Consider the following 14702-nt stretch of genomic DNA (forward strand, 5'->3'; position numbering starts at 1 on the left):
ATTAGTTACAGAGCACGTACCAATATGATGCTTTGAGGTTAGCTAAAAAGCACCTGCAGGTGCCCACTATTGTGACAGGAGCTGTAGCAGATGGAGAAGTATGAGATAAATTCCCTGCCTTCAGAGCACCCAATCTAATTAGGGACACAATAAGCCAAACAGTACAGGATAAAGTCTGCGGTGATGCCTGTAAGTGCCGAGGGTCAAATAATGACGCTGGGATAAATATATATACTGTACTAAACATGTGGCAATGCCTGAAGACATTTTTGTTTGTCACATCTGGGGCAGAGGTGCTACTGGCATGGAGGGAGATGCTGCTAAACGTCCCACAAAGCCCACCATGATAGAGAATGATCTGGCCCCAAAAGCCAGTAGTGCCGAGACTGAGAAACCTACGCTAGACCTTTAGGAACCGCCATGAGCAAGGCAGCCATGGTCCCTGCCCTCCTAGTATCATGAAGAAATGTTAAAAATATAATAACGGGATGAAGGAATTTAGAAAAAAGGAAAGAGACTAGAGTCTTGCTAAAGTGCAATCCATAGACCTGAAGGATGACATCACTTTGAAGCATGTTAAAAAAGTGAATATCCATTCCCCCCTCCCCCACAAACTGAATTTAAAATCTGCATTTTAGGGGCGCCTGGGTGGCTCAGTCTGTTAAGCATCAGACTTCGCTCTGTTCATGTTCTCAGGGTTTGTGGGTTTGAGCCCCAAGTCAGGCGCTGTGCTGACAGCTCAGAGCCTGGAGCCTGCTTCGGATTCTGTCTCCCTCTCTGTCTCTCTGTGCCCCCCCCCCCACCCCCGCCAAATAAACATTAAAAAAAATTTTTTTTTTAATCTGCATTTTTAAATTTTTTTTTTCAACGTTTTTTATTTATTTTTGGGACAGAGAGAGACAGAGCATGAACGGGGGAGGGGCAGAGAGAGAGGGAGACACAGAATCGGAAACAGGCTCCAGGCTCCGAGCCATCAGCCCAGAGCCTGACGCGGGGCTCGAACTCACGGACCGCGAGATCGTGACCTGGCTGAAGTCGGACGCTTAACCGACTGCGCCACCCAGGCGCCCCTTTTAATCTGCATTTTAACAAGACCACCAGGTGACTACTATGCATATTAGTGCTGGAGGCACTGCACTAGAGGTTTCCAGAATACAGGACGTCGATTATTTTTGTTTCATGAAGACCAGGAAAAAAGGAAGCAAATTCCAGATGGTGAGAGCTGTGCCAGGGAAGATTCTGACATGACAAAGAGGAATTTCTAGTTTTCGATCCAGCACTGATAACTAACCTAGTGTCTTCTGCTGCGTGTCCTACACTCACTGTGCTAAGCGCTTTACATGGAACATTTCACATAATCCTCGCAACGCTATCGCGTAGGTCCACTTTATGGGTAAAGCAAACCACTGTACAGAGGGGTTAAATAACTTGCTCTGGGTCCTGCTGACGGAGCCAGGCTGACAGAACGGAAGCTGCACTCCTTACCATCCGAAATCGTCCACAAACACCTCCACCCACACGTGAGAACCAAAGTCACAGGGGCCCCAGCTCTCGCCATCCAGCAAAAAGCCTCTACCGCCAGACGGTCTCCCTTCCCGCACACGCGCAGCCGAGGGGAAGCGGAAGGAGAGGCGCGCCCTCCACACCGGAAGTCGTAGGAAGTGGGAAGTGTTTATTTACAGCCCAGCCAACGGCATTAGCGTAAAGGAAGGGGGCGGGATTTCGAAGATGACACAGACTCTAGAGTGCTCGAAAGCAGTGCGAAGGAAGCTTTGTGTAATTTTTGGCAAGGAATCTGTGTTAGCGAGACCTCACCGGTTCACTGCAGCTAACTGGCAGGACTACCCGTGTTATAAACCTTGAGCTAGAAGACACATCTCTATGGTCAAGTACACATAGAGCGGTCCTTTCTTTCCCACGTGGTGGGGCTGCGCATGAGCAGTAGCCGGTAGCCACAGCTTTGGAAACATGGCGGAGCAAGAGTGAGTGTTTGGGGTTTGAGTCTCTCCAGTGGGGTCTTGAGCATCCGGTGCCATCCACTGTGTTTATTCTTCAGTGGCGGAAAATAAGGATACTTGTGGACTGAAGGAAGAGAATAGAAAAGACTCCAGATTACAGAGAGTGGGGTGAAGAGCAAGGAGCCGTAGGATTCGGCCTGCCGCTCAGGTGGAGGGAAGCCGCGGTCAAATTCGGGTTACTAACCTTGGGGGCATGCTGGAGAGTGCTAGTCTTGGGTTCACCCAGCTTGACTTGAGTATTGCCCCTGCAGATAGGTCTGTACCCACCCCAGCCCCACGGAGTTTTACTAGGAGCATGTAGCTGTTAGTGTCTTTAAAAGGCTGTGACAGTAAAAGCTTCATGGAGGCAGAGGAGGACTAGTGGCCAAGGGGTTCATGACTTCTTACTGCTTAGAAAAGAGTGAATGTTAAGGGGTGCGTTTTGAGGACTGGCGTCAGACACCACAGTTTTCAGGGAAGTCTGTCTTTCGGAATTTGAAGAGAGTAATGTTTCTCGAAGCCCAAGAGATGGTTTAGAAGCTCATTGAAAATTTGTTCTTTAAACATTATCTCTGATTGCAATTTTCCGTATCAGGCAAAGAAAAAAGATTCCTTTGGTTCCAGAAAATCTCCTGAAAAAGAGGAAGGCGTATCAGGCCCTTAAAGCCACTCAAGCGAAGCAGGCACTTTTGGACAAGAAGGAGGTAATAAATGATGGGGCACCAAGAGAAGGGAATTAGAATGTATTTGGTGAGTTATATCTAGCATGTGTTGAACTAGATTTGGTATGGACAGTCCCTTTCCCCGTCGATTCTATTACAGCAGGTATACAGTTCATGTCTTCATTTAACAAATATTTCTAATTTTCTGCGGATAAAATGTTTGAGTAGTTTGTTAAGGAAAAGTGGAGGAGACGTTGTACTATTTGGGTTCACACCAAATGATTTGAAAAACCAAACATTCTCTTTACTTGGAAGAAAACTTTTTTTTTTTGTAATGTGCCAAACAATTTTTGCTACTTGCTAAACGTTTTGAGAAGATACTTATTTTGGAGTCTGGAAGATGAAACAAGCTCATGCTTATTCTGTACTTTATGATCCTTAACACAGTGTTAGGTTCCGTAAATGTTTGTTGGTAACGTTGGCTAATAGCATGTAAACTAACTTGTTTATTTATCAGAGACTTTTTTTTTTTTTTTTTTTGTAGTTTCTGAGTTTTCAAAACTCCTTGGGTATCTCGTTTTTGCCTTATCTAGAATAGAAGATGTTTGCTTCTTTTTGCGGAACATAGTGGGAAATACAGTCTATGGATAGTGACCAATGAATCACTGTTGTGGAAGTAAAACTAGAGGCACAGAATGGTGATGGTGGTCTGCCTTTTCTGTAGCAGAAGAAAGGAAAAGAGGTCAAGTTTAAGCGACTGGAATGGTTCCTACATGATTCCTGGCGGCAGCAACGCGACAGGGTGCGCCTCAGACGACTAGAAGTGAAACCTCGCGGTTTGGAAGTGCCGGATAAACATTCCTTGGCCTTTGTTGTACGCATCCAAAGGTGAGGAACTTACCAGATTCCGTAGGCTGGGGCAAACTACTGGTTCAGCTTTAGGCCCCTTTCTAGGGAGATGAGATTTATAATAGGCTTTAAGCCACTAAGACAAGTTGTGCTAGGAACTTGGGGTTTTTCTCTTTAAGGTTAAGGAGACTGATCTGAGCAAATCCACATGAAAATATACCAAGTGCGATGAGGGTCAGCTGCTGCAAGGGCAGTACTAGTTGTGGACCCTCTAAAGCAGGAACTTGAAGCTGAGACCTGCAGACGTGGGAGGAGTTCACAAGTGTTGGGGAAGGCTTTCCAAGCATAGATGCAGAAAGTCCTGAACTGTGGGAATCAAGGCATCCTTCTAGGAACCTAACCAAGGTCAAGTGGATGGAGCGTATTCAGTGCTGGGGAGAGCTCATTAAGCTTTTTCCTCATCGAGGCGTACTTTACCCAGTCTGTCTGCATGTACAACTGCCTCTTCCTGTTTCCCCTACCCAGTCATCCAAACCAGAAACCTGTGGGCTTTAAATATCTTTGAGCCCTCTTTATTAACCTCCCTACCATTTCCCATAATCTCTCCTGGACCATCGTATTAGCTAACTGGGTTTCCCTGCCTCTGGTATCATGGTTTCAGATCCATCTGATATGCTCTCCTCAGTGGTGGTCAATCAGAAAGTTGATTGTGTCCCTTGTACCTAAAATCTTTTCGTGCTTTTACTGCCCGCAGAGTCCAGCTTCCTTTGCTTAACATGCACAGCCCTCCACACTCAACTCATACACACCCCACACGAAATCAGGGCCCATTCTGTTCCTATAGCATTGCCCCACATCATGTGAGAATGACCTGTTTACATAGCTGCCACCTTCTGACCTCACCTGTGAGGCACAGTCTGTGTCTTGCTCTCTGGATGCCCTGTAGTGGCAGTCATTTCATAGGTCCTTGCCAGACTGACAAAAACTGAATAGAACCTGACTTTCTCTGTCATTCATTTCAGGATTAATGGGGTGAGTTCACTGGTGCAGAGGACCATTGCAAGGCTTCGCCTGAAGAAGATTTTCAGTGGTGTCTTTTTCAGAGTGACCCCCCAGACCATAAAAACGCTGCGTATAGTGGAACCGTATGTGGCCTGGGGGTGAGTAAGGTTTTTGTGTGTGTGGATTCATATTAGATTGTATGTGAGCCTGATGAGAACATTAGCATGCGAGTGTTATCCTCCAGGGCTCGTGTTGCTATGTTGAAGAAACATTTTGTGGTGACCACAGTTCCCAGAAATCAGCTGTCAGCCATAGAACTTTGGAACATGGGGCAGACAGAGCAGGAGGTGGTGCTGCTGCTGACGTGACAAGAAAAGTACCATGGCAGGGCTTGTTCGCTTGTAAGCTAAGGCTGAGTAAGATGGGTAGAAGAGAAGTTAATTCTTGGGAGTCTTGGGGCAGAGCTGGGGGCAGTGCTTGTGTAAGAGTAGTGTGTTCTTTCATGGTCGCCTGGCAGGCTCAGTCAGAAGAGCGTGTGACTCTTGATCTTGGGGTCATGAGTTCGAGTAGTCTTCTTTCAAACATTAAAACCCAGCAAGCGCTTGGATTTAACCATCTTGAGTAGAGGATTCTATAAGGCCAAAGTCCTGGATTGTAAGCCAGTGTTTGTTTTATTTTTGCCTCGGAAAGTTTTTTTTTTGTTTTTTGTTTTTTTTTTTTTTGCACAATCAACATTTCTATCCATAAATTGTAATTTTTAATTACATAGGGCCACTCTGGTTTTTTCCTTGCTTGTGTGTGCAGGCATCCCAGCTGCAGCGTGATTGCACTTTTTGGTGGGGAGAAGGGGTAGTAGGAGAATCCCTCCTCAGCCAGGCTGCAGGACTGAGTGACCAGTGTGGGCAGTGTGCCAGGGGCTGATAAGGCTGTACTTTATTCTGCCTCACATAGATTTCCAAATCTGAAGTCTGTCCGGGAACTCATCTTGAAACGTGGACAAGCCAAGGTCAAGAATAAAACCATCCCTTTGACAGACAACACAGTGATTGAGGAGCATCTGGGTGAGTGTTGCATCTTAGGGGTCAGTTGGGCAGAAAGCAAGGATCTCTGTTGGTCTTGAAGTGGGATTTAGGTACTGTTTTTCTTGGAGTCCCAAGAACCTACCAGAGTGCCCAGCTCTGAGCATATAACAGCCTCATAGTATATACTGGGGAAATGTTGAATAAAGGAATCTGTATCCTTATGTTTCCCAGGGAAGTACGGTGTTATTTGCTTGGAAGACCTCATTCATGAAATTGCCTTTCCGGGGAAGAATTTCCAGGCCATTTGTGACTTCTTACGTCCTTTCCATCTCTCAGTGGCCCGTCATGCTACCAAGAATAGAGTGGGCTTTCTCAAGGAGGTGGGCTTACCAGGCTATCGAGGCGAACGCATCAATCAGCTCATTCGGCAGCTGAATTAAACCCAGGTGAGGCAGGGCTGAAAACTGGCCTTGGGCTGATGTGATGGTCCATTCTTTGCCACTTAAAAATTCTTTTTGCATTTACCAGTATCTGAGAGTAACTTTGGCGTTTGAGTGGTAGAGGGCAGGGGGAGACTGGTATCTACAAGTCTAACAGATGGAAATATGCTTGAAACAGTGAATGCCTGGTTAGGACATGGGGCATTCCCATGTGTATTCCAACAATCAGAGGCTAGAAAATGTTGAGTAACAAAAAAAATCTTCTGTATTGCTGTGGTCATTTACCTGGCATTGGGGAGAGAATATTAACTAATTTCAGAAAGGATTTGAAGATACAAACCATCTATTTTGTGGAAGGTATCTTAATTTTTTGAAATTGCTTAATCTTAGGTGCCAACTGTCATTAAATTTCTATTAATGAAGTTATGTTTTTCTTCCTCAGAATATCTGAAAGCACAGCACATTGGAGGTGTGTTTTGTCTTTTGGAATTGTTATCAGTATCTTCAAAGAAGATATTTTCTGCTATACCTCCAGAAACTAGAGGAGGGGGAGTCAAGGAAAAGATGATGACGTTCCTGGCAGGCACGTCCCATCACAGCCCAGTTCCAAGAAAAAATTCCAGTGTGTTTTCCACGTTGACTGCACTGTCACCCCTTAAGTCAGCAGAGGACTCATGCCATGGAAGAGAGAATCCTGCTACGTCACATCTTCCATTCTGGGGTTTGATGTTAGTAAATGAGTATCCAAGCATGAATACAGGACAGCAGTGGACCACGCTCAGGGCCATACTTGAACCTGGGGGTTCTTGGGGCTTTGTTTTGGAAGGAATTTAAAATATAGTTACAAAGAAGAGCACAAACACGGTTCTCAGTTGTCTCTGCTGTGAGTCTGTGTTCTGACTTTTCAGTGACCGCTTTGTGAGCTCTCAGACTTGGCTGGCCTGAAGTGTATCTGGTGGCTTCCTTACCATAGCCTGCGGTCGATTTAGTCCTTTTCTCTACCTCAGGATTTTAACCTTTTCTTGGGTCTATGAGAAGGGAAGGACCCTTTTCCCAGGAAAATATGTACACTCAAATTATTGCTTGGAAATTTTTATGTTCATAGATTTCTCTTAGGGACCAAGCACCTTATGTGAGGAAGTCCTGCACTATCTGGATTGACCACCTGGGCCCTGACCTTGTTCGTCTCCTCTGGTCCCATGTCCTGTGGAAGACCAAAGCTTACCAAGATAGCTTTTTCCCTTGGAGCCAATTGGGTATTTCCTATTAGGATCACAGTGGTGGATCCCGGAGCCCTCTGTACCATCTGCCTCAGGGAAATGCTCCCCATTTATTCCTGCTGGGCTTCAAGATGGGATTTTCTTGGTTTGGCATGGATGAAATTAGTACTATTAGGTCTTTTAGGCCCCAGGCAGCCTTTATTGAACCCTCTCCTTGCATAGTCTAGACTCCAAAAGTATTGCTCTCTACCCTGCTGGTAACCATGTATAGACCACCACTAGGGCTCCTGGGGACATAGACCTAGAAAGGGAATCTGATCCTGCTTGTGTTTTATCATCAGTGCCCCCCTCCTAGGTGGGCCTTCCTCTGTTCCTGTCACGTCATTGCCTCAATTGCCATGTGAGAAGTTGATGAGTGTGCCAGGCATAGGTTAAGACTTGAAAACGTTTAACCACTGTGTCCCCTGGTCCCTTATGATCAGCTTTGCTGCATTTTTGGCTCATGGGGCCCTCAAACATAGCTGTGAGGTTGAGTTAGAACAATGCCTTAAAATGTGCCAGGTTATGAGGTAATTAATTAGGTTGGTTGGCTCAAGAGTTAACCTGCCAGGAATAGATGTTAGAGCTTACTCTTATATTTTAAAGCATTGTGAAATCAAATTACTTGAAGATGACGTATCAAAAGCCATGGGAAAAGAGCATTTGTGAATGTGGATGCCCAGGGTTTCTACTGCAGGTACATTTTATAATAAATACAGGAAGGGGGCACCCGGGTGTCCTGATTTCTACTTAGGTCATGATTCCAGGGTCATGGGATTGAGCCCCACTTCAGGATCCACGCTGAGTGTGAAAACTGCTTAAGATTCTCCGTCTGCCCCTCTCCCATACTCTACCCCACTCCCCTTTCTCTGGGAGGAAAAAAAAAAGCTAAATACAAGAAAAACATTTCCATTCTTGCCTGCAAAATGGAACTAAATGTAGCATGTGTGCATCACACAGTTGTTCAAAAGGTTAAGCAAAATAACCATTAACTTGGAATTCTATGTATATAAATAAGTTATAAGAAATGTACTGCTGGGGTGCCTGGGTGGCTCGATTAACCATCCAACTTTGGCTCAGGTCACCATCTCACCCTTGGTGAGTTGGAGCCCTGCATCTGGGTCTGTGCTGACAGCTCAGAGCCCGGAGCCTGCTTTGGATTCTGTGTCTCCCTCTCTGCCCCTCTCCCGCTTGCACGCTGTCTCTCTCAAAAATAAACGTTTACCAAAAAATTAATGTACTGCTGTATCGTGCACTATGATCAACCATTCCCTGAACAAGTTGTGGAACTATCATTTCTGGGAAAAATTAGTCGTACGATTTGTAGATAGCGTATGCTAATTGTGAATTGTTCATGGCTGTCAACATACAAAACTATCAACATACACCATATATATGTTCTAGGTGTAGGGAAAACAAAAACCTTAGTTTCAGTAAGCAAGAGTAGGGGCAGTAAGCCACGTGGCCCGCCTACTTAGAGACTTCAGAAAGTAGTTTGTAGGAGCTCTCCCTCTGTTCTAAGCTTCTATAGTGACCCAATTGGTTCCCAGAACCAAAGGTTCTAGTTTTTTGTTGACTGGCTTTTCTTTTAACGCTTTACGATTTTGTTGGTCTAATGTATCTTTGAAGTCATTCCAGGGCCAAGTTTAATCATTAAACCTTTTATTAGCTGCTGACCTGGAGAATGGCTAAGAATCTTGAATCCCAAGTTCATTTGCCCAACTCACAAGAATTAGCTGAACCGGGAGATAAACACTGACGTTTTCCTACATTACTAACGAAATTCTCAGTGGGTCAGACCCCCGTTAGTGTGTCCTCAGTAGCATTTTAAAAATGAAGGCACATCTATGCATCGCAGAGAGTAAAAAGTATGAAATCTGTTTCAATCATCTGTAAGGGCCGAAACCGGATTTTTAAAATGAGGATCTTAGTCCAGAAATACTCGGATACAAGACAACTCCAATGACTCTTCCAGGAGGCTTAAGTTCAGCTGAGACAGGTCGGGGGCGAATGCATAAAAGATAACCGTGGCCAGCATCCAAGGTCCGAATTTATGCAGGACAGAGTCACGCTCTCCAGGTCTAAAAGGCAAAGGACTAGGAGCCTCAGGAACCCACTACGTGCCGTCAGGAAGGCGCAGTCGTTGATTCCGCCGAGCCGGGCCCCTCCAGGCGTTCTTCTACCCGGACACAAGGTCGACAGGATCTGGGTGCCTGGGGCTACTGCGGCGGCGCGGGGGCCTCAGCCGACCCCGAGGCCTCCCAGGGCTTGGGCCTCCGCGGGAGCCGGGGCGCCGTGGGTTCGCCGTGGGTCGCCGTGATGCAGCGCCTCTCCAGGCCCGGGAGCTCCCGGCCCTCCTGGACCAGCTGCAGGAGCTGCGCCAGGGTCACCGAGGCGGGGGCCGACTCCGCGGGCGGCGGGCCCGGGTCATGGCAGACCCGACCGCTGTGCTGCTCCATGCCAGGGCGCAAGCCTGACATGCGTGCGGGCAAGCACTTCCGGGTGAGGTGGGTGCAACCACCGTCGGAGGAAATGTAGAGGAGCTCGCAGACCATACCAAGCCGGCCCAGAAAGGGGGGAGCACTTGAGAATTGCGACCTGCTCCGCGCAGAAACGCTTCGCGCGCGCGCACACACACACACACACACACACACACACACCCTTAGCCCACAACAGAGCCTGCAACGTGCAATGCTTTAGAAGGAATTTGAAGGCTTGCACAGAATGGGCCGTGCATGTAGACACGCTGATGCGGACAAAAAGACCCAATTTGGCACACATGCATAGGAAGGTGCACATACCTGTTTCCTTTTTTTTTTTTTTTCTTTTTTTTTTTTTTTCTTTTTTTTTTTTAAGTAATCTCTTGGGGCTCGAGATCAAATGTCACATGGTCCTCCGACTGAGCCCGCTGGACGCTGGAGTTCAAACTTATTTTCACACATGCGCAGAAATGCGCACCTACACCTGTAGAGACCTGTGGCAAGGGGGATCTTCTCCACACCGGACTCCGCAGCTCCAGACAGAAAATAGCTGTGGACAGATTTCCAGTGACCTCAGGAGAACTGGGAACGAGTGACAGCACTAGAAAGTCTTGACACTCTCTCCCCATTTCCTACCAAGACTCTATTCCTGGTGTTCCCAGAGGGGATGAGAAAAGATGAAGGCAGGTCAGGTGTACTACAGTCCCTCTGGCTGCTCAGAAAGTTAGTACCAACAATTCTCAGGTTTGTAAGTTTATGGAAAGCTAGCCTGATCTGGCAAACGCTGTCTTCATCATGTAATCAAAGTCTAACTACTAATAGAACAAGCTGGCGCCATGTATCCCCTGATGTGATGCACTGAGAAGGACACTATGGGTGTAGGAATAATACATCTCTTCTGTAGTATTCCTGCCCAAAAGGTTCACCCTGAATCTAATCTTGAAGAAATGAGCAAAGCAAAGTGAGAGACATTTCTGCAAATGACTGCCTGGATGCTTTATAAATGGCAACATCATAAATGTCTCTGTGATGCCCACAAAGATGGTTATTAATATTCTAACTAGGTGGGTGGCTATGCTGACTCTCTTCTGTGGCCCCTCCAGGTCCTCTCTCCACCCTTGTCCACCGAGCTTCCAGCACACTGACATCTACAGACATTGCAATAGGCTTTGGGGTTTGGCCAATGCGGGGGGTGGGGGGGGGGAGTGAGCAGGAGAAGAAAGAAGGAGAAGGAGGCCAGGGTATTTATTCCTCAGTTTCTCTCCCTCCAGGATTCCCACTGGCTGCAGGGTCCTGATTTCTGGTTTTGGGGCCCTGCCATTGCTCTCCTCACCTCTTCAGGCCTGTTACCAGTTCCAGGCACGGCATTATCACTTGGGATTTCCCTTCACCTTTCCACCCTCTATAAATAGTCCCTTTATTAAATTCTCCTCAAATTATCCAATACATGTGTGTCCTCTGTTTCCTGTCCACACTCAACAATAAAGGAATTGGCTCCAGGAACAGCCTCAGATAGAATACTGAGATTGGACTGATCATAAATTCAGAGCACAGGGGAAGCCTCTTTGCAGCGGGGGAAGAACACCCAGATGATTCACTGCATGCACAGGTGTCACCATTACTCAAATTATCCTTGGGCAGGGGTGGGGGGGGGTGGCAGGGGTGAAGTGGATAATACTGCATTGTTGAGGGAGGGAGATGGCAGAAGAAATAGCTGTGGCTCTTCTTCACTATGGTGTGGCTTCGTGTGGCTTCTCATGGCCACGGGGAGAAAACTGGAAATTATCAATGTCTGACAGGAAATGCGAGTGTGGAATCAGGACACCTTGATGGCGCCTTGGAGGGGTCCCTCATCCCCTATAGGCAAAATGAGCCCACATGGCTGAGGATGGGCACCGGGATGTCATTGTAGGGGTTGCCAAGTTGTGGTGCTAATTAAGTGCTCAGCCCTCTAGGGCAGCATAAGAATATGCTAACATAAGGGCACCGAGGGACTCTGAGATGAAATGGGGACATTTGGGCAGACATTGGCTTCCATCTCCCCAGACATCAGCTTCAGGACTCTCCCCACCTCCAGTCTTCCCTGGCCCTTGTCAAATCAGGTCCCAGAGCAGCCTGGGCAGAGAAGCACAAGGCCCACGCTGAGAGGAGGACGCCCAGACAGAAGGAATTACAGACCTTGCTAAACTGTCTTGGCAGGAGCCACAGCAATATGTGTGGGAATGGGTTCTAAGGGAAATAGACCCAGGAGGGTGGAATGTCAGGTTCAGTTTGCCCAAACTCAAGTCCATGGATGCTCATCCAGGATTTGGGATTTAATGTGTTGGCTCAAGCACCTGGGAGAGGCATAAATAGTCTATGAGGTTGGTTAATTAAAGCCTGGATTTAATGGTAGCCTATAGTTAGTAAACTTGAAATGCCAGAATTTCCCTGGCATAATGTAAAGGAAAGAATCCAAAATCTCAGAGAGGTGTGCATGCCAGATTGGATTTATTATGTGCAACCTGCTTAGCCACCCCTCAACACATATTTTAAGCGGGTCTGGAAAACACCTCTTTGCCAAAGCATTACGAAATTCATTGGTGAGGGGTGCCTGCCTGGCTCAGTCAGTAGAGCATGCAACTCTTGATGTCGGAGTCAAGAATTTGAGCACTGTGTTGGGCACAAAGTTTACTCGGAAAAAAGAAAGAAAGAGAAAGAAAGAAAGAAAGAAAGAAAGAAAGAAAGAAAGAAAGAAAGAAAGAAAGAAAGAGAAAGAAAGAAGGAAGAAGGAAAGGAAGGAAGGAAGGAAAGGAAGGAAGGAAGGAAGGAAGGAAGGAAGGAAGGAAGGAAGGAAGGAAGAGGGAGATAAATGCATTGGTGAGAGTCACCCACATCCTTGACTTGCTCTAATGGCTGTCCTCTGTAGGCTGGAGATGCTAGTGGGGGATGCTGGATGAATCAGTAGAACTGGATTCCGTGATCTCAGTGGAAATAATGGTATCCTGGTAAAGGCCAGGTGGCAATGTTTAACAGCCAAAGAAAAGGTAGCCATAATACCCCACATTAAGACATGGGAAAGAATGGTCATCCCGTTGGACACAATGACAGTCCTGTGGACCCTCTTTCCCCAGGCACGTTAGGCCTTGTTCAGTGGACTCATGGTGGCAGGGATGGAAGCTATGCTTTGGTTCAGTAACAGTCTTCCCTTCTCTGAGGCTAATCCGGCTGTGACCAGTGCTGAATGCCCATCCTACTTACAGCCCCATGCTGAGTCCCTGACTGGGTGCCATTCTCACCTGTTTATAGGCTGATTTGACTGGGCCCTCCTAGCATGGAAGGGCTGTGCTTTATCCTCATGAGAACAGACACATACTCCAGGTATGAATTCACCTCCTCTGCCTACAGTCTTCTGTCAGCACCACTATTCTGTCAGCATCAGGTATTCTGATGGACAGAATACCTTACCCATCCCCATGGCATTCCACACAAAATAGCCTCCAACCGGGTCTCACATTTCATTGCCAAGGAAATGTATAAATGAGCTCACTCCCAAGGAATTCACTGATCTTACCGTGTGCCCCATGATCTCAAAGCAGCAGGCAAGAGAGAATGGTGGATTGGCTTGCTGAAGGCTCATTTGGAGCATAGCTGCGAAACACACTTTGCAAGGTGCAGGGGCTATCCTACTCGATGCAGTGTTTCCTTAAACCATAACCATACATGGTCATATATAACCAAGAGGTAGGGGTAGTCAGAGCCTCCTCACTATTACACCTAAAGTCTATAACCTACCAGGAGAATTTTTGCTTCCCATTCCAATAATGGAATGGACTCAGAGGGCGTGGTGATCCTAGAACCCCAGAGAGAAACACTTCCCACCATACGGCAATCATAGAACTGATGACTTGAAAGCTGAGATGGCCCTGGCCATTTTGGTTTCTCCTGCTACTGATCCAATAGGCAGAGAAAGGCGCCTCTGTAATGTCTCAGTTGGTGAAGCCCAATTACTAGAGAAAATTAGGTTGCTACTGCATAATAGAGATGGGGCTAGATCTGGAGCCCAGGGGAGTCACTGAGGTGTCTCTTAATCCTCCCAGGGCGCCTGGGTGGCTTAGTCGGTTGAGCGCCTGACTTCGGCTCGGGTCATGATCTCACGGTTCATGTGTTCGAGCCCCGCATCTGGCTCTGTGCTGACAGCTCGGGGCCTGGAACCTGCTTCGGATTCTGTGTCTCCCTCTCCCTCTGGCCCTTCCTCTCTCTCTCTCTCTCTCTCAAAAATAAATAAACATTTGGGGCGCCTGGGTGGCGCAGTCGGTTAAGCGTCCGACTTCAGCCAGGTCACGATCTCGCAGTCCGTGAGTTCGAGCCCCGCGTCAGGCTCTGGGCTGATGGCTCGGAGCCTGGAGCCTGTTTCCGATTCTGTGTCTCCCTCTCTCTCTGCCCCTCCCCCGTTCATGCTCTGTCTCTCTCTGTCCCAAAAATAAATAAAAAACGTTGAAAAAAAATTAAAAAAATAAAAAAAATAAATAAACATTAAAAAAAATTTTTTTAATTAACATCATAACTGAAACATTTCCTCGTGTCATTACAACCTCTTCGGAAAGAATCAAGACTTAGCTCAAGTATCTTCTAAATCATTCTTCCTAAGGCTCACATCGGCTCCAGAAAGGATGATCTCTCTCTCCCGGGACCCCACACACACGCGCGCACACACCAGTCGTGACATGTTACACTCCAAGTCCCTTGTCTGTTTATGAGCCTGTCTCCTTCCTTGACTGGTGGGAGTAGCTCTTTTTGTCTTATCCCCAGCCCCAATTCCTGGCATAAAACAGACACCAAGAAATGGTTTGCAATACGAGGATATTCTGAGGCCTGCATAGTATTTCATCCTAGAGAGCCACTCTGGTTTATTTAGCTCCTTCCTTGTTATTGAACTTTCAGGTGATTTTTATTTTGTAATATACCTATCACTGTAGGACTTTTTATTTGATCAATGAAACAGGTGCCCC

At 46.9% G+C, this 14702-nt stretch overlaps 2 protein-coding genes across 4 annotated transcripts; one reads left to right on the forward strand and one right to left on the reverse strand.

Moving 5' to 3' along the window:
• Window positions 1-1699: 1699 nt before the first annotated feature.
• On the forward strand, window positions 1700-6828 carry RPL7L1 (ribosomal protein L7 like 1). 3 transcript variants are annotated; one of them, XM_042986380.1, is made up of 7 exons: window positions 1700-1982; window positions 2593-2701; window positions 3384-3547; window positions 4531-4668; window positions 5462-5571; window positions 5869-5978; window positions 6415-6828. In XM_042986380.1, the coding sequence occupies exons 1-6, from the start codon at window positions 1969-1971 to the stop codon at window positions 5970-5972; spliced, it is 639 nt and encodes a 212-aa protein (XP_042842314.1). In that variant the 5' UTR covers window positions 1700-1968; the 3' UTR covers window positions 5973-5978; window positions 6415-6828. The 3 variants fall into 3 exon arrangements, with proteins under 3 accessions (XP_042842314.1, XP_007085245.1, XP_007085244.1); XM_007085183.3 differs by having other exon boundaries at window positions 1702-1982; window positions 3387-3547; window positions 5764-5978; XM_007085182.3 differs by having other exon boundaries at window positions 1704-1982; window positions 5764-5978.
• Window positions 6829-8876: 2048 nt separating this feature from the next.
• On the reverse strand, window positions 8877-9721 carry CB2H6orf226 (chromosome B2 C6orf226 homolog). The gene has a single exon (XM_042985293.1). It carries the CDS (start codon window positions 9709-9711, stop codon window positions 9451-9453), a length of 261 nt encoding a protein of 86 aa, XP_042841227.1. The 5' UTR covers window positions 9712-9721; the 3' UTR covers window positions 8877-9450.
• Window positions 9722-14702: the final 4981 nt, after the last annotated feature.

The sequence above is a fragment of the Panthera tigris genome, chromosome B2 (assembly GCF_018350195.1).
Source record: "Panthera tigris isolate Pti1 chromosome B2, P.tigris_Pti1_mat1.1, whole genome shotgun sequence".
In the NCBI taxonomy this organism is placed as follows: Eukaryota; Metazoa; Chordata; class Mammalia; order Carnivora; family Felidae; genus Panthera; species Panthera tigris.